The following is a 20,640-nucleotide window of genomic DNA, read 5'->3' as shown; positions in this document are numbered from 1 at the left end:
GCCCTGCCAATCATCTCACCTCAATCCTATACCGGTGGCGTCGGGCTATGCAATGTTCAACACGCACGCACGCACGTTGCATTGCGACACGTTGTGATCGTGTAGATCTGCTATTTTCTCTATTTGTCACTCTAGAGCTTAAGTGGTTGAACCTGCATAAAAAAATGAAAAAAACGTCTGCTAATGGTGGTTGATGATTGCCTGTCAAAATAAAAAAAATTATAAATGAATGAAGCGCTATTCAAAAACCAAAGAAAACATATGGTCGGTGTCTAGCAAAGTCCTCTTTTTCCCATGAATGAATGACTTACTTTGTTGTACAAGATTGTCGCGTATTGGAGGCTGTGTGGTCCTATAACGTGGCCCCTGGAATGACTATTCCGATGGCAGACCCCTGAAAAGTATTTGTTTGGTGCGGATCGGAGCAACGGCACACATCGCAGGTCCGGTCGTTACGTTTGTGACCGTGGTTCGCAGTCACCCCATGCACCCTCTAGTGGAGGCCATATTTTAATATGGCGGTTTTATAAATACTGAACCCAATGACAAGACTAAATAATAACTGCATTGGATCCATTACGGTTTTGGACAAGCTTTCCACCCCACATTGACGGTACATTATTATAGGAGCATAGGGATATTTCGCGCTAATTCGTCTAAAAGCGCCAAATTGTTTCACAGATGTAGCCCAGGGCATGAGTCTAATGATTTAGCTAGGGCGCACCCCCTCAATCAATGGGCAAGGGGAAGGCTGGTGGCTGCAGAAAGCCATATTGATCCTTTTGCAGTGGGTTGGCCAAACGGTGCCATCTCCAAAATGCATCTATTCCATGCAGGCACCGTTTCATATCGTCGATATCGGGTGGAAACCTTGTATGACCAAGACTGTTGGAAGGGGAAAAAAATAGGGAAGCACTTTATGACCGATATCTGCCGATACCGATTCTGGCCGGTTCCGGTATTATACAGAGGACCACAATGGAAACAAGCCCAAAGCCTGTTAAACAGAAGTTCTTGCAGACAAGGCAATGTATGTGCTGTCACTTTAAAAGCCAAATTTATACTTCATTCCACGCTATAGTGTCGTACAACAGAAATAGCCTAGATCTATACAAGCACACAACGCGTCGTCAGCTTGTAGATCTGCCATATTCATCGAAATCGTCGGTGAAGGCAGGTCCTTCATTCACAACACAAACGCTATAAGTTTTGACACCACAATACCTCGTTATCATGGATAACGATGGGATAGGGCGATGGCTGCTGCTTTTGGGACGCCAATTAATGTTCTGACACCTAACAACCCAGCGAAAGTGACAACATTAATTCCTGCCTGGCCTCCCCAGAACAAACGTATGACGATAACGAAGCTCGCTTGTCGCCCGAACAGTTCCATTCAACAAACATGTAGGAAACAACAATGTATTAGTTTGATCGGGCAGCTCGCGAGGGGCATACCTGGCAACTCCCTGGGCCCTAATCAGCCGCATTATTGTTCGCGTATATACAGTAGGGGCAGGGCCGGGCGCTGAGAAAATTACAACGTGTCGGCGCTTTGTGAGCTCGTATATATATCTGCAATCTTTGCAAATCTTTGGTTTTAGTATGACGAAGTATGGGGCATTAAAATAAGAGAAATAAACAACGACAAAAAGTATGGAGATTCAAGGTTTCTACGCCCGGCAGCGACAACGACAGCGCAGCATCTGTTGCAGCTGGCAGCAATGAGGGACAGAGGATGGGCGCCCCATCTGCCTCTGGGAAGCCGCCAGCCAAGAGAGGGGTCGCCATTTTGTCGCCATTTTCCATTACAATCCGTTTCCGTTTTAGCCCGACGGGCTCGTCGCGTTCACAAATGTCACCGGTGGCCATGTGTCGATCGATGACGCTATATACATGTGTGCTACTGTCACATGTCACCGAGCAGGAACATATGTATGCGCGAGAGAGCGTCAGGGGTACGACGAGTCAGGTGAAGTTGTGCTATAACCCGATCTGACCCGAGATCAGATTCTAAAAAAAAATGTCTTCTACATTCTGACAGTTTTCTGAAAAAGCTGTGTTTTTTGTCAGTCGTTCTTCGATTTTTTCAAACATAGCAGACCTACAAGCTCGTAGCGCGCCACTCGGTGGCGCGCTATGAGCTTGTAGATCTGCTATTTTTCAATAGCTAAAGCATAGCATAATGCCAACACCAAAAGGGAGTTCCCGTTCAGAATGGGATAAACACGAGATGATTTGTGGTGTGGGGCTGTGCGTGCGGCCCCCGCCGGAATACAAATTGGCTGCTGTATAACCTCACAGCTCATATCCTTTGACGGCGCGGCAACCGCTCGGAAATAATAATGTAATGAAATAATTGAAAATGGTCAGTGGCGTGTAACGGGTTAATTTAATGTGGTTTCGCCGACGTGTGCCCTCTCTGTATGCGCGCACGCACGCGCACGTGCACACACACACACACACACACACACACACACACACACACACACACACACACACACACACTCTAAATTAATGCCCTAATTCATCACACTACAGCGTCACCCAAAAGTATCAGATATAACAGATCTACAAGAGCTTGTAGATCTACTTTTTTGCTATTTTAGTACCATTTGAATGTTAAAAAGTAACATGCAGTTTGGGAAATTAATTTGATTAATTAATTAAAAAAATTGGTAAAGAATTGTCTAAATCTCAGATCTTAATGCCGGGCTACGGTGTGTGTAGTGCCAGCCTTCAAATCTGAGGGGGGTAAAAAAAAGCTTTCTTTGGGCCCTGGTCGTGGAATGACCTTTAGTTCAGACTAAAATTGTTTCAAAAGGATCATCTTAAATGTATACAGTCCAACACCTGCATATGTTCGGATGTGTACTATAGCCTTGGCATATGCCTATATATACACTGTATATTAAGGCTGCAACAACGAATCGATTAAATCGATAAAAATCGATAATTAAATTCGTTGCCAACGAATTATCTTATCGATTTTTATCGCGGGTGTTTTCCAACATTAAAATGTAACGTAAAGCTGCTTTCTTTTTACCGTTCAGTAACGGCACTAGGCTGAACGAACAATATGCAACGGGTCGGTATAAACACAACACAAGATTGTCTTGAACGTGACCAGAGCGCTCCGCATCTAGTCTCTCTCTCCCAACTTCAGTCTCCCACACACAGTCACACACACACACACACACACAGAGAGAGAAGGAGAGCGTAGGCTCTATGGCTGCGATGCGCCCAAAACAGCTGATCTGCAAACTCATCAACCGGTTTCAAAATGCCCCAAACAGGTCCCAAAACATGGCATTTGTGAGCACGGCCACTGTCCATATTTGTTTGTCTTATGACAAAAAATGCTCCCCAATGTCTGAATCTGTGAGCTTGCATTCTGGCTACGACGAGCACTAGCAGTGTAGCTTGCTAACGATCGTTAGCTCCTCAAATTTGTTCCACATGTGTGTAATCTCAGCAGCGCATTGAAGTGGGCACAAGGCAAAAGCAGAATCTCCGTGAACGTTTTTGCTTAACAATGATTTATTCAGTGCTGTTTAACTTTGGCAATATGTGATACTAGAGCCTAGACCCCTAGAGAACATGCCAATATGGCTGCTAAATAAGAATGGTTTCCCCTATCAGCTAGCATGCTACTTGTAACTTGTGTGCATACTGTGTGTGTGTGTGTGTGTGTGTGTGTGTGTGTGTGTGTGTGTGTGTGGCTGTGAGCGTGCGTGCGTGCGTGTCCACACAGACTGTGTAGGACAGTGGTTCTCATAGTGGGGGAGTTCCAGCTACATTATAGATAGTTAGGAAGTAAACCAAGTGGACCCTAAAGGGTCTGTAACAGAGAGTGCAAAATGGACTCTCAAAATTGATTTTACAATAGAAATAAAAAAATAAAAATTGGGGTCCCAGAGATAGAAATGGAAAGAAAGACAGTCAGCTATACACGGTCAACATTACAGATTACAGTATAATTACAAGTAGGAATGGCAATGAAATCAAATTGGATAAAAAAGGGGGTAAAATATAAATTTTTAAGGAGTATTCATTTTTATTGTCTTTATTGTTAGTTACAACATGCCTAAAATAACTTGAAGCTAATTTTTTTTAATAATTGCAAAAAGGTGCCATAATCCGATTCATCGATTCATCGTTTAAATAATCGGCCGATGAATCGATTATGAAATTAATCGTTAGTTGCAGCCCTACTGTATATATGTTTTTTGTTCCTGTTTAATATTATGTACATTGTGTGTAAGTGTACCATTGTTGGAGATTTCTTGATGTATGGATGTATAATTTGTCTGTTTTGTAATTTGACATGTACGACATATAGCATTGAAGTGTTGTTTCTTCCTCTTGGCCAGTTCCCAGTTGCAAAAGAGACTCAGACAGTCTCAATGTGTTTGTACTGGTTAAATAAAAGGTTAAGTAATTTTTTTTTTAAATGTATTGTGACACGTGGATCACCGCCGACTGCCCATGCGCTTTAAACAGATTCGATTGCGTTTGTGAGAGTGTGCGTTTGTCTTAACACATTTATCTCCGACGTGTGCATGTCTTTGTCTGTGTACTGTACGTGCGTGTGACATTGTGTGCGCGTGTGTGTGTCAGTGTGTGTGTGTGTGTGTGTGTGTGTGTGTGTGTGTGACCGTGTGCAAGCACACATGTGTCTGTTTGCACATGTGCGTCCACGTGCATGCATACAGCAGTACCTATCTGTACCCTTGCATCAATATATGCATCAGGCTTTTAGGGCAGCAGCCAAACAGGCAGGGGAAAAACAATAACGCACTGTGCCATCCTCTCTCTCCCCCCTCCCCCTCCCCCCTCTCTCCCCCCCCCCCCCCCCTCTCTCTCATCCCAGGCCATCTGAATGGCATTAGACACGACACGCATCTGGACTGAGGGACTTACATAATAATGTTATGGGCACACTCCAGTACTCCACCATCTCCATCTCCCCCATAATGCACTGGCCCAGAGACAAGAACATTAGACACAGTGAGGACAGACGGAGGAGACAGAGAGAACGGGACAGACAGACAGACAGACAGACCATGACACCACTACGCCTCCTAACTGCCCCGTTGAATTTTTTGCATCAATTATCGTGTCTGTTGAACTTTGCATAAATTTTAGATTCGCTGTTGTTTTTATGTCGCATCCATTAAAGTATATGCTTGTTTCACTTGTTTCACATCTCGTTGCAAGTGTCAAAACACACTTTTTGCTCCCCCTCCTACAGATTTTGTCCAAATCTCTCAGAAATTGGTACAGATGACCTCTGGACTTATCCAATTAGAACACTACAGGAAGTTTGGGAGTGCATATTATCGTTCGGCCATAATCGTCGTATTTTACAAAAAAAATGACACAAATCACGAACGGAATGTCCAATCCATCCCAAATGGGATGATTTACTTACGCATGATCACAGGGGTGACGTGACATTGTAATTGGCTGGCAAAATGAGTGGGAGAGGCCTATATAAGCGATTGCGGCAACCACACTTTGCAATTTCTTTCAAAATAGGTTTCTCTTATAATGAATGAAAAGTTTGGAGCTCAAGGCCCGGTGGTGATGTGTGGACTTCCTATCTTCTCATCTTTACGTATTTTTGTTCAGCACCCATAGAAGTTTATTTTTTTAGATGTGCGTGCTTTCCTGCTGGATTCTATCTCTAAAGCACAGAGGCGAGCGAGTGAGAAAGAGAGAAGGGGAGACAGCTATCTGATGTCCTTGAGAAGACAAGGGCTTCCAGGGGGGTTGGGGGGTGGGCAGGGGGGGGGCGGTGCTGGGTGCTGTTGCAGAAGATTGAAGAGACGAGAGAAGACATCCAGCCAGAGACAGCCAGGGGTTGTGATTCCAGCCTGGGGGTCGACAGTGAAGGAGACAGAGCAGCGCTTCCCAGTGGGGAAAAGTAACTAATAATAATAATAATAATAAACTTTATTTGTATAGCACCTTTCATACATAAATGCAGCTCAAAGTGCTTCACAGGGCAGGACACAAAAATATAATACAATAAAACACAAGTAGTTAAAATGATAGAACAATGGCAAAGAACAAAATTGAATATAAGAACATAAAATAAATAAAAACAAATAAAAACACCACATGCAGCAAATCAGTCAGGGCAGGGTAGGAACGTGCATAGTAAAACTCAACTAGAAGCAAGAGTGAAGAGGTGAGTCTTGACAGAGGGTGCGTGTCTGAGCTCGAATGGAAGTTTATTCCAGGCTGTTGGGCCGTAGAAGCAAAAAGCTGCCTCACCATATTTTTTTGTGCACATTATTTTAGGCACTTCAAGTAGGCCAGCATTGGAGGACCTGAGGGGGCGGTTAGGGACATATCTAGGTAGGCAGTCACGGAGGTACGGAGGTGCGAGACCATTGAGAGCTTTATAGACAAGTAAAATAATTTTAAAATCAATCCTAAAAACAACCGGAAGCCAGTGCAGTGATGCCAAAACTGGAGTAATATGTTCTCTCATCTTAGTTCTAGTTAAAACTCTAGCTGCTGCATTTTGGACAAGTTGTAATCTGTCAGTCGATTTCTTAGGCAGACCTGAAAAGAGTGCATTGCAGTAGTCAAGCCGAGAAAAAACAAAGGCGTGGATTAGCGTTTTTGTATCGTCCAAGGACAAATAGGCTCTGATTCGTGCAATATTTCTAAGGTGAAAAAAGGCAGTCTTGGTAACATGATTAATGTGTGAATTAAAATTCAATTCAGAATCAATAATAACCCCCAGGTTCTTTACTGTACTGTTACTTTCTACAGTCAGGTTGCCAAGTCTGCTTATTATTGATTCTTTCTGCTCGCTAGAACCGATTATGAGAACTTCTGTCTTATCCTCATTTAGCTTGAGACTAAGTACATTTACTTACGTACGTACTATACAGTTAACCCATTTTGACCTGAGATCACATTCTAAAAATGTCTTTCAAAAATAGCAGACCTACAAGCTCCTTTATAGATCAGCCTTAGATCTCCAATGGAGCTGACCTGTTCTGACATTTCATAATGTTGTATCTGACCTCATCAAACCCCCGTACACTCAAGACACACTCCATATATGGCCAGTATACAGAATTCATTCCGTATGTTGATCTGACCCCCCATGCCAAAGCGCCAGCGCTCGCCCAGCAGTCTGCCGTCACCTATAGGCGGATGCTGCACCTAAAGGACGAAGTGGCTTCTCGCCATATGGCATACATTTGAAAACTTTGAATGGGGGCATTCTGCATAATGAATATACTTTCTATATACTTTTAGCACTTTAAGTACATTAAATGATGCCAATACCTTTGTACATTTTGAATTCTGGACTTTTTTAACTCGTAACAAATTATTTCTATATTGCAGTATTGGTGCTTTTATTTAAGTAATTAATAAGCACCCATGTGAGTAGGCTATTCTTCCCACCACTGGCGCTTCCCCCAGCCTTAAATCCCCAAAGTGTTTGCCGTCCACGTGCATTTTCAGAGCAGGTCTATTTTAATGATCAATAGATTGTGGCTTGGATCAATGGAACTAACGTGGTGTACTTTACGATAACTCTTTATAGATTTTATTTCATTTGATATGAGAAAGTGAGAGAGAGGTGCAGGAAGTCCTATCAAACGATTTAGTGAAACATGCAGCGGGAGAAAGACAAACAGAGAGAGAGAGAGAGAGAGAGAGACATGTGAGTGAGGGTCTCTCTCCCTGCTGTTCCATGTTCCATGGTTCAATACGTGGCATTCCAAACACTAGCCGCAAATTATTGATATACCCGTGTTTGTTAATGAGAGAAAGTGATAGGCCCTGATGAATCACATGTGTACACACGCACTCACACACACACACACACACACAGGTTGTGGAAGGTGGGTGTGTGTGCACTCACTACTGTCACGCCGTCATTTCTCATTTGTCTCTTAGGCAAACACAATCCAAGTTCAAGTGCACGGCGCACCACAGACTAAACAACATGGGGTTCTGATTACGACATGGCTTCCTCCTCATCGTGTCGATGACCACCAGCTGGCAGACATAAAATTAAGTGACAGACAGTGCATCTTTTGCACCAAATGTGAAAAATTATTCGTACCAAAACATAATATTCACAAAATGTTGAACAATATTAGGCGATTTACTGGCAAAAGGATTTGGAAATTGCCGTGCTGTGGTATGCCTGCCAACAATGTCTTGTCTCTACTGGCGTAAGAAAAGTGTGGCGAGTTCACCCGCAGATGGACCAAGAGACGCTCTTCTAGGGCTCACCTTTAAGGTGTGTGAACCACTGTTCGAGATATAGGAGTCACACCGGTCAAAAAGTCATGGACAGTCAGTGACCGCAACGCCACCCTTTGCTTTGTGGATTCCCGCTTTGAAGACTTTGAGTTGGACAAATTGAACGCCTTGGATATGGATGTCGCCAGGACAGATGTGACATAATAACACATATTTGGACGAGAGGGTGCAGCCTGCAGGACAATCGCGAGAGTGTCTCAGGACATAGAGCGACCATCTTTCAATGGGAAGGTTGCCCACTTTCTTACTTCAGAACAAGCTGCCTGCATTAAGGGTGGAACAGCAGCTTTATATTCTACATAGACAGTACAAACCTCAGGCCAATCTCACTTTAGTTTTTAATGGCTTGGGCTTTTAAACATTAACAAAAGGATTTGTCTCTGAAACCATAGCTGATAAAGAGAAAATAGGAAGCTACAAGGAAAACATTTCCATAAAGTACAGATGACAGTGTAGTAGTGTAGTGAGAAAATTGATTCCATTGATTGATTGATTGATTGAATAGTTTATACTAGCACCATTTAGGCGCTATGTAATCAAGTACAATGAATGTGACATGAAATTGAAGTATCAATACTGTAATATAGAAATATTCTATTCAATATCTATTATAAGTAAAAATCTGGAATGAGTAAAAGTACAATAGTATTGGTATAAAAATTCACTTAAATTACCAAAAGTAGAAAGAACTCATTATGCAGAATGTCCCATTTCAAGTTTTCAAATCTTTTGAAAATAGCAGATCTACAAGCTCACAATGTGTTGCATTTGAGCTTTGAGCTAGATTTGAGCTAATTTCAAAGACTGCATTGTAAGCTTGTAGATCTGCTGTTTGGTGAATGCCAACAATGTTTAAGGTAGTGATAATGTGCTAACCTGATCATTATTGGACCAAACCGCACGGCAACTGCAGGAAAGACTCTAAAGAGCCACTGGATGTGCTGAACTTTAAACCAGCAATTAAACACATTCAGAGATAATTGTAATTGCCTTTTTTTTTTTGGTGCTGGTGATGTTCCTTTGTCGCAGGCTTAAAAAAACCTTTGAGGCTGCCAAAAAATGCCTCCATGCAGGAAAAACCCTGGAGGTGTATACTGTATTTGTATCGACGTACGCTCACACATGTGTGTGTGTGTGTGTGTGTGTGTGTGTGTGCAAGGGACAAATTGACCTTGCTATAAGCTGAGTGGGCTGTAGTGGAGAGGTGTCATTAGCACCGGTTATAGGTGAGGGTTAGTGTGTGTGTGTGTGTGTGTTTGCGGGGCTGACAGAGTGCAGAGAGATGGGGGCTGGCAGTCAGAGAAGAGGAAGAAGGGAGAAAGGAAGAAAAGGAAAGGAAAGGAAAAGAGGAGCAGGTTGTAAGGGGTCAGCCTAGGACACACAAACACACGTCAGGAACACCATCTATCAATGGGAGGCAGGTAACACGCACGCACACACACACACACACACACACACACACACACACACACACACACACACACACACACACACACACACACACACACACACACACACACACACACACACACACACACACACACACACACACACACACACACAGTTAGATTAAAGAACTCTCACACTATCTCAAAGGGCCTCTATACCATGTACACAAAGGGATACTTGAACATGAGCTAGATCACAATTCAAGTGACGCACTGATAGCGATAGGTGCACGATAACATCTAGACACATACACGCACACACACACACATGCACGCGCACACACCTATGTCGATCTACTGTATGTGCCAAGTCGTTACACAACACACGACTTCACAGGCCTTTGTTTTGTGACACTGCTCCAGAGTTAACTTGACACATTGATTTTGCAGTGAATTATTCAGGCTCGTAAAACAGTTGCAGAGCTCATGAATGTATACCCATGTTTCTTTGACTGGTTCATTAGCTGACGCCAGAGGTGTTTTTCCTGTGTTTCCACGCAAAAACTTGGAGACCAATGAACATTGTTAAGTTTGGTGACCACTCTGTCTGTCTGTCTTAAGCCGAGAACACTAAACCTGGGTTTATTTTACCCAATGTACTATATTCCATAAAGATATTTCTAATCAAAATATTTTAAAGTGCAGCAATACAATTTGAGGTACAATTTCAACATGACATTCAGACGGGCATTCTGAACATGTAAATACCCTACCATCCCCAACTCATGTCCTAATAGGCACAACATTCGGCGGAAATCTGCTATATATTCTGTGAAAATAGCTGGCTAATATTAGCCAAGAGATTTGGCGCAGAGGGAAAAGTGAAGAGGGTCAAGTGTATAGACCCCTGGGGGAAGCCAGTCAATATGAAGTATATGTGGTTTAAAAAACCCATTCTGGACGGGAACCCCTTTTGGTGTTTTAACTAAGCATTATGTTATACTTTAGCTGATCTACAAGCAGATCTACAAGCTCATAGCGCGCCACCGAGTGGCGCGCTACGAGCTTGTAGGTCTGCTATTCTTTTTATATCGTGAAAATGCGGCACAGATCTTTGAATATACATTCTTTCAGAGCGAACTTTATTTATTTATTTTTGACGTCGGGCCTAAATGGGTTAAGTGGTTAAAGCAATAGAAAAGCTCCACAGTAGAAGATGACGTTCACCATGCAGCACACACAAACTAAAGGTAAAGCCAACCGCAGATAAAGGAAGTCCATGCATTTCCACAAGGTCATTCCAGCCGGTATTCCCAGGGAACCCTTCTGAAATTCCCACCTTCAGAAGGTCGTTTAATTCCAACGTGAACTCGCTTTTTTTCTTTTGCTCGCCGGCTGAACCTGGTTCCAAGGACAGTGTTATTTTTAAACAGCGTCATTTTGCTGTCCCTCAGCAGGGTGACGTGAGGCTATATAAGGAGAGTCAAGCTTAAAAACTTGACTATCAGCGATGACTGAGGTGTCCCAAAGGAATAGATATACAAAGCCAGCAAGCATCTCTCAATATCAAACTAGTTTATGAGGCCATCAGCAATATTGGACTGTTAGATCATCAGTGTTGTTTTTGTTGACGAAAACTATGACGAAATATGTTCGTTAGCGATGACTGAGGTGTCCCAAAGGAATAGATATACAAAGCCAGCAAGCATCTCTCAATATCAAACTAGTTTATGAGGCCATCAGCAATATTGGACTGTTAGATCATCAGTGTTGTTTTTGTTGACGAAAACTATGACGAAATATGTTCGTCAACGACCATATTCCACGGACCAAAACTAGACTAGACAAAAAAAAAGTGTATAAACAATAACTGGGACTAAATCATTACGCAATTTCGTTGACTAGACTATACGAGACGAAAACGTATAGGTCACAAAATAAAGACTTGGCTAAAATCTATGGTCATTTTAAAGCAAATGCTTATGCTGGTTGAAGGTATAGCAATGGCATTATTGCATATACAGAGAAAAGCCAATAGAGGGTATGCGCGTGACATCATCATCAAACCTGGAGGTTATGCAGGAATGCCTACTGAATGGCAAAAAACTACTTTCTGGCCTTGACAACCCATGCATCCAAACAGAAAAGTCCTATCTGATTGCATTAAACAACATTAAACAATGTTAAACTCACTTTGCATGTCGCTTTGCCACTCGATGTGCCATTCACTTTAAGCATGCGCATACCCTCTATAGCAGATAGGACTGGGGAGTTTATAGATCAAATGTCACATTACTTAGTTCACAAAACTGGCCTGATAATTGACAGATTTCACATTAGACCTGCTGGCTATTTCAAGATTGCATTCCTCAATGGAATGGCCATTCCAGAGTCCTGCAACGGTTGGCGTTTGACGGGTGAAAAACATACTTTTATGTATATGTTCACGGCTATGAGGACGGGACGGTACTGAACTAAGCGTGGGCGGGTGACACATTATTGTGACAATCAAAGAACATTATTAACACAACGACACACACCCACTCCACATGCGGCGTTGGACGAAGTCAAGACAAATATAATCACGGGCAGGGCCGGTTCTATAGCCTGCCCCACTAGGGTGGGCAGGACAAATGTACTTTATGGGGGGCAGCCAAGCACACCCTGCAGAGCGCCGTTTTGGAGGGGGTCAAATCCCTGTAAATCCCCGGAGTCCATAGAAAACTATGCTATCATCATATCAGTTTATCTATCCATCTATATCTTAATGGCTAAAAATAAATATTAGTTTAAAAAGCAGGTGGCTTGCGCACATCCAGTTCCTGGCTGGTGGCGCTGGACTAAGGTAGATACATACAGTGAAGAAGTGGTCCGCACACAGGCTTTGCTCCGGTAGTGTTTTATTGTATTTTAAAACACCATAAATTAAGACACGACGTTTTCGGCCGTGAACTGCCTTCATCGGGTGTTGACGGCCGAAACGTCGTGTCTTAATTTATGGTGTTTTAAAATACAATAAAACACTACTGGAGCAAAGCCTGTGTGCGGGGACCACTTCTTCACTGTATAAAAATTAATATTCCCCATAACTTTTGATTGGGTGGGCAGGACGCACGTTTGGATGGACGCAACCCTTGTTTAAATATTCATAAAACTCACAGACAGACTTTCTACCTGGCGTCCGTGTTCTGGTCATGTCATTATAGGTGAAACCTTTGAAAATAGCAAAATAGAAACTCTTACAGTTTTACAGTCTTACATCGCCACGTATATACAATGGGTAGAGATAAGAGGTTTCTCCTCGAAAGCCATGTGGCATTTAATGTAGATGCAAACATGATTGGTGATACAGTACAGTAATCCCCGACAGCATCGCTGCCAGAGGCAATATGAACGACCACGATGTAAATGTGGAACGAATCAATCCTTATATAGTCAGGAGCAGCTACAGGGCTGAGGCAGTGGATAGTTAAATAAAGCCACATCTGAAGCTGTATGAAGATAATCTATTGTAAAATGAACTCAGACTGTACTACTGTGTGTACATAACTTAAGCCTTCAGAGACACTTGTGGTGACAGAATCGGGAAAGTGGAAGACATCAGAATTCAGAAGACAAGGGTTCGATTTGTTATAAAAAGCAGAGGAACCTGCCACTGCTTGTGATATTCCCCCATCGGGTCATTATTTATGTTTATGGCCGGTGAAGATATATGTTTTATCCCTGTTTCTGGTCAGACTGGATTAAATTTATGGATTTCCTTTAGGGAAATATACTGTCTGATACAGTATGTTTGATTTGATTAAAAATGTATGTTTATTTATTTTATTTATACGTTTATTTAACAGGGACAATACAAAAAACAATGTATCAAGTTGTAAAAACATGAAACCGTTGCAATGTATATGGGTTTGTAGCCAAGGCTAATTTGCAACCCCAGTCCCTGGTTAGGCCTTTCTATAGTTCTATACCTCCACCTAAAACAATCCTTTACAACATACCTATACTAAAACAATCCTTTACATAAGTACAATAACAGTTTTAAAATGTGCCTAACACATTAGTGTTCGCACCTCTGGCGACACCCTAGTGTCCCCTATTCTGTTTTTTTCTTTACAGCAAAAGTCCCCCCTCTGTTTACAAATGGAACCTACAGATACAGTGGTACAGTGCAGGATCCAAAATCGAGAAGAAGCCAGCGGGAAGAGTGACAGCTACTCAGGGGACCCAGGACACACTGGAGGTTAAGGTCAAGTCTCTAGATGGCTGATCCTGGCCAGTAGGGGTCAATTGTGGCCTCAGGCATGAGACACACGCACGCACGCATGCACGCACACACGCACACACGGATGCACGCACTGTATTAGGACTAGGAGAGACAAACACACACACTATGCGGGAACATACTCATTAAAATACACAAGCCCACTAGCTACCTTTCACGACAAAAGGTCAGCCACTGGAAACCAAACACATCGCATGCACGCACACATGCACGCACGCACACACACACACACACACACACACACACACACACACACACACACACACACACACACGCAACAAATTCAACAGCGATTGATGAAGCACACACTGCCACATACGGTACTCAACATGGAACCCTCTAAATCACAACTCTGGTAACTCCTCTCTCTCTCTCTCTCTCTCTCTCCTCTCTCTCCTCTCTCTCTCCCCTCCTATCTCTCTCTCTCTCTCCCCCCTCATCTCTCTCTGTCTCTCCCCCCCTCCTCCTCCTCCTTCTCTCTCTCTCTCTCTCTCTCCTCCTATCTCTCTCTCCCTCCTCCTCTCTCTCTCTCTCTCTCTCTCTCTCTCCTCACTCTCTTTCTGCTGACTTGCAAATTTTGTATGGTGACAGGGCAGGCCACCAGAGAGAGGTATAGACAGCCAATCAAGATGTACAGCGACACACAGGACAGACAGACAGACAGACAGACAGACAGACAGACAGACAGACAGACAGACAGACAGACAGACAGACAGACAGACAGACAGACAGACAGACAGACAGACAGAGTTGGGTGAAATCAACCCTCAGCAGCTTCTGACAGTTTGCTTTGGTCCGACATGTGTTTTGCGACTTTTCAACAGACCCTGTTAAACTCCCGAATTGTACCATCACACCCATATATTACCGTATATTAACTGTATATGCCCGCTAAACTTGAGGTTTACGGGCCCATAACAGTGCCCATAATTGCCCGTTAACTCCTCTTTTCGCGCAGTGTAAGGGAATACATGTCATAGAGCCTCTGTTGGAGATGACCATAATAAAGCCATAACGTATATGTATAAGTACATGGGGGCAGGGGGAACGGGGGCCTGTCTGGAACAATGTCCGCCGTGGTCGGTGCAAGCGCTGCATTTTCCCCCCAAAGAGCTGGCATTGCCACCGTCTCCCTCGTCCACACTTTACAACCTGCAATTACCGTACAGCGGGCACTCGCACTGCCCGGCAGATGCACGAGTCCTGCTCTGAGGCACCCCGCGTAATTACCATGATGAAGTTGGCGCGCCAGGGCAATAAATATCACAGGACGCACGCACGCACACAAGCACACACGCACACAAGCACACACACACACACACACACACACACACACACACACACACACACACACACACACACACACACACACACACACACACACACACACACACACACACACACACACACACACACACACACACACACACACACACACACACACACACACATGCAGTAAAATACATAGCATTCATTCATTGAACTAGGCCCAGGGGAACCAATTTGGTTCCATCGGTCCACTCCATTAGGACCTTTATGGGTTCACTTGGTTCCACTTCTCAGCTGTTGGAGTTAAATTGACACATTTACCTGTGTTGGGGTACAGTATACTGTAGGTATACTGTAGGTATACTGTAGGTATACGTGTAGAAGGTCTTCGCTGTCTCGCGGCTCTCCGCGGCATTCACGGACTCATCTGTCTAAAGGCAGTTATGCCTGACTGTGTGGCTTCAATGGCCCGCTAACGACAACTAAAGTGATTTCAGGTGTCAGACGCAGTCCAATCGTTTACTTTGGAAATGTGTTCAGCAAATTGCAAATTGCAATTTGAAATTGGTTACTGCGTAAAACCAGAGAGTAGATTAACACAATGCAAGATTATACCCATCGTACCCAAAGGCGGCCCTTTGTTTTTTTTTTTGTTCAATAGAGAATGATTCATATGGCAGAACAGAATGTAATCACACAGCTAAAGACATGAAGTGAAAATAGCTTTCACTCTTCTAATGCCTGTCATCACATTTCACCAATATACCATTATGAACCAGACGGTTTACTGTTATACTGTACAGGTTTGTGAAGGGATGAAGGACCCTATAAATCAGCCAAAACGTGGCCCAGTCATTATGGCCACACTTTCCCTAACCCATTTTTGACTGGCTTCTAAATCCTAAAAAGAAAATCTGAAAAACCTGTGTTTCTATGTCAGTGCGTGGTGCTCAACCTTTTTCATGTCAAGGACCCCCCGAATTATCTCTATTGGGCCACGGACCCCCATCTCAAAATATGTAGTTCCAGGGACCCCCCAGAAGCAAATATTTTAGTTAAAAATGTTCTATATATATATATTCAAAGATTCACGCCACATTTTAACGACTTTTCAAAAATAGCAGACCTACAAGGTCGTAGTGTGCCACTCGGTGGCGTGCTATGAGCGTGTAGATCTGCTACTTTTCAATAGCAAATTGTAACATAATGTTTAAAACACCAAGAGGGGTTTCCGCCCAAAATGGGCTAATACGGTATGTCATTTTTAGACTGGAGGACCCCATGGGTCCCCAGGGGCCCGCAAGCGGCGTTACAGGGTGAAAAAAGTTAATATAGCAATAAAATAGGTTAAACCACTTTAACCTTATACATCATGCTCACGACTATTTGAAAATAGCCGATATACTGCAGATCTACAAGCTAACGACGTGCTTGTAGATCAGCTTTTTTGTAGAATGTAGAATATTCTAATAACATTTTAACACCTTTTTCCTCTGTCCTTGACATGAAAATGTTTGAGAACCACTGTTTTAGAGAATATCAACAACAAGTCTAATGCTGCCATATATCTCATATCTATATACCGACAGCAGAAAGAGACATAAACGACACACAAACATAAATTGTGAAGCCCTGAAGAATATTATTGAATGCGTTTCTGTCTCATAATGCCTCTGTCTGATGATGTCATAAATCAGAGACAGACACGGAGGGCACACTCGCATATACGTGGTTGGCAACACCTCCATGTTGTCCTTCCGTCTCCAAACCCAAAGAGTGTTTTTCCATTCGCTGCCCATGAATAATGCCGCAGTAGCATTTATTATGCAAACACACAAGACAAATTAGTTCCCACTCAGTTAAATTTGCCTTGGGGGGAGGAAGTCTATGTGGTGGTGGTGGGGGGGGGTAATGGGCCCCCACAACGCAAATGAGGCGCTGTTGACAGTTTTACATCCCAGTAAATCAATGTACCGTGAGTTTGCTTCTTTCGACGGCCCGCATATTACTTAGCGTTAGCGGTGTAGGGTATCTGTGTGTGACTGTGTGTGTGTGTGTGCGCTCGGAGGCTCGTGTGTGTCTGTGTGTGTGTGTGTGTGTGTGTGTGTGTGTGTGTTGACATGTTCTGTAACAGAATCCCTGTTACAGCATCAACGCCGCCGGCCCGGCTCATGTTTCTGGTCAATAACCACAGCAGAGCACACAATAAAACCCACTCGGAGAGAGTGTAAAAATGGTCGCATGTTGAACTTCAGAGTTAAATAATTTGACTGTGATCATTGATCTGTGCACCGTATAGTATAAGCAGAGGAGACATTTGACAAAAGCCACGTCCCCCCGTCCCCCCCGGGGAACCGGCAGTGATAAGAAAGGAGTTTTTGTCTGTCCCGTTCCATGCACTCACTCACTGCGCCAGCATGTTTGACCGTGATGAGTGAGTATATACAGCCACCAGGAACTCTCTACAGTCAAGTCCTGAGCTGGGTGGGTGTTCTTTTATTGAGGTTTTCACTCAAGGATTAATCTGGAGTTCTGGGCAAGTCAAACCAACAACATCCACTTATCATTACAGGAAGAGAAGGAACCAAGGATGGGGAACGGCAGAAAGGATGGAAGTACAGAGGGAAAGAAGGGCAGGAAGAAAGGTAGGAAGGATACATATAAAGAAGGAAATGGCAAAAAGACGGATTGAATCTTGAACAAGCACTCACCCGGTCTTTTTTCTATTTTTCGCCCTCGGCTGCCACATAGTCGAACCTTTGATATTAATATTAGTATTTGTTTCTGGCAGAGTGACTTGTTGCTCTTCTGGCAGGGCTTGCGCTTGTTGGCGATCTGCCGGTTTGCCTGGGGATCCTTGACCTCCCGGCGCTGGCGGATTAGGGAGCTGGCGAGCGCGGCCATCGTCCCAGCACTGACCCTGGCTCACCGGCCCCTGGCGGCTCGGCGGTGCCCGGGTGTCGGGGGGTACCGTGGGCCACCCCCCTGCCCACTCACCCAGGGCGACGGACCTCCGCCGAGGGAGGGGCGCAGGGGCGGATCCAGGCGACGAACTGTGGGAAGAACCACGAGAGGGGTTCTGAGGAGAGCGCAGGCGAGGGGAAAACGGGGCCAAACGGAGAGAGAGAAGGAAGGGTCCCTCGTGAAGGGTCCGAGGCCACGCAGGGTTTGTTGCCGCTGACCTGTCGGGCGTTATCTGGTGTCCTTCGGTGTGCGTTGTCGTCGGTGCTGCCTCTGGCGAGGTTCAGGCATAGCCTCAGTGCATCACCGCTCCGCTGTCGGCACCGTGGCACCACAAAGGACAATCCATGTCGCTGTTGTCCCACAAAACAAAACCTGTGGAGAACCAGGAACTGTCCCCCGGCAACTCCGCAACACCCTCTTCAAGGCCCTCTGTTTATGCCCACCTCTGGACCACCAGCTGAAGTATGACTTGACCCCCTTCAACGCCCCTATACCCCCTTCAAACCCCCACGGCTTTCCCCCCGCTGAGGTATAAACCGCTCACTGCATGACGAAAGCCACGAACGAGTCCAACGTCCGAAACCACGACCAACCACAAAAAAACTCCTCTCTAGTCCTCCAGTCCTACTGCAGGTCCGTCGATCACCAGTCGACCTCGCAAGGACGACCCAAAAAACAAAAAATAATAATAATAAAAAAATTGAAAATGACAACAAAAATGACAACAACGTCCCGACAGTAGAACGGGAAGCAAAAAAAAAGACGACGAAGCTTCTGAAATACGCTGTGACGGGACGACCTCTCGCTCCGGTGTCTCTCTCTCCTGAACACCTGAACAGTCCGTCCGGAGCTCGGAGAGTGAGAGAGAGAGAGAGAGAGAGAGAGAGAGAGAGAGAGAGAGAGAGAGAGAAGGAAGTGAAGGCAGGACCGTCCCAACCTGAGGTGGCAGCGCTGCAAAACTGGGCTGAGGACAGGAGGGACGTGAACAAACAACAGCTTCTCTCAAAGCCGTCTCCACAGGCTCTCTCTGCTCACATCACCCACACCCTGAGAGAGAGAGAGATACAGGGTGAAAGAGAAAGTGTGTGTGAGAGAGAAGGAGGGAGAGAGAGACACACGCACAGACAGACAGACACAAAAAGAGGGAGAGACAGAAAGAGGGAGGGAGAGAGAGAGGGGGGGGGGGGGGGGGCTTGAAAAATCCGGCACTTCCCACAGATAGAGGTGACATTCATGAACGAGAGAGCACAGAGAGAGAGAGAGAGAGAGAGAAGGCGGTGGGGGGAGGAGGGGAAGGGGTATGTGCAGGGAGTCTATCCCCCCCTATCAGATCTGGCTTGGTATAACTCTCTTCTCGGCGGAGAACGCTACACAGCGGCAGAGTACAAACGCTGTGTCCTTCAGAAGCCGCACGCGCCAGGGAGTACGGGGAGGGGGAAGGGGGGGGGATGAATGAATGGAGGTTAGAGAGAGGGGGGGGGGGGGGGGGGAATAGGGAGGAGGGGGGGGGGGGGGCTGGGGGTCTTACCGTGGCAGAGCGCTAAACTGCTGGGGTCCGTTCCGTGGGACACGCATGCAGCGGGCGAGTTGACGTCCGGACAGCTTCCGTTTGAGACCGGCTCTGAGCAGAACGCACTCCCCACTGACGCTTGTGTCTCTCTCTGTGTGTGTGTGTGTGTGTGTGTGCGCGCGAGTGCGTGTGTGTGTGTGTGTGTGTGTGTATGTGTGTGCGTGAGGGTGTGTGCACGTGTGTAACTACTGTGAGTGTGAATGAGAATGTGTATTTGTACGAGACAGCGTGTGTGTCTGTCTGTCCGTGTGGATGTGTGCAAGTGTGTGTGTTTATATAGTCAAGGCACCGTGCGACTCTGGCACACACGCGCACGCACACGCACACACACACACGTCCACGTGTGAGTGAGAGAGGGTGTGTGAGAGTTAGTGCCTTTGTACGTGCATGTGTCTGTGGCTGTGTGTGTGTGTGTGTGTGTGTGTGTGTGTGTGACAGAGTGTGAAGGTGTGTATGTGTGTGCGTGCGTGTGAGACAGAGTGTGAAGGTGTGTATGTGTGTGTGTGTGTGTGTGTGTGACTATGCCTCTCCAGCTCGTCCCTGTTCACAGTGCATTACAGAGTGCTTCAAATGCTCTCTACCTCTCTCTCCCTCGCTCGCTCTCTCTCTCACACACACACACCCTCCCTCCGTCTCAAATCTATTTTCCCTAAACCCTCCCCTTCTTTGCTCCTCTTCTCTCCTCCCTCTCTGTCACTCCGATATACCTTCGCTGTCTGCGATTCAAAGTCTCTCTCTCTCTCTCGCTCTCTCTCTCGGGCTGGGCCAGGCTGTATGTGTAGCCTCCCCCCCGTCCCCGCCCCCCCCCGTCCCCCTTCACTGTGATGTTGGCTTAAAGAGACAACCAGCGTGCCGAGCTG

General features: G+C 45.1%; 1 protein-coding gene across 1 annotated transcript in view; it reads right to left on the bottom strand.

Annotated features, from left to right (window-relative positions):
* fgf11a (fibroblast growth factor 11a) overlaps nucleotides 1–18,150 on the bottom strand; it is a gene marked incomplete at both ends in the record, with an annotated part of 140,771 nt that extends 122,621 nt beyond the window's left edge. The window contains one exon of the mRNA XM_083789209.1: nucleotides 17,958–18,150. Coding sequence (XP_083645335.1) covers nucleotides 17,958–18,150 — 193 coding nt within the window. The remainder of the gene's footprint in view (nucleotides 1–17,957) is intronic.
* Nucleotides 18,151–20,640: the final 2,490 nt, after the last annotated feature.

This window comes from Protomyctophum parallelum (assembly GCF_964188405.1).
Source record: "Protomyctophum parallelum genome assembly, chromosome: 18".
NCBI classification, from domain to species: Eukaryota; Metazoa; Chordata; class Actinopteri; order Myctophiformes; family Myctophidae; genus Protomyctophum; species Protomyctophum parallelum.
This window is presented reverse-complemented; position numbering and strand designations above follow the sequence as displayed.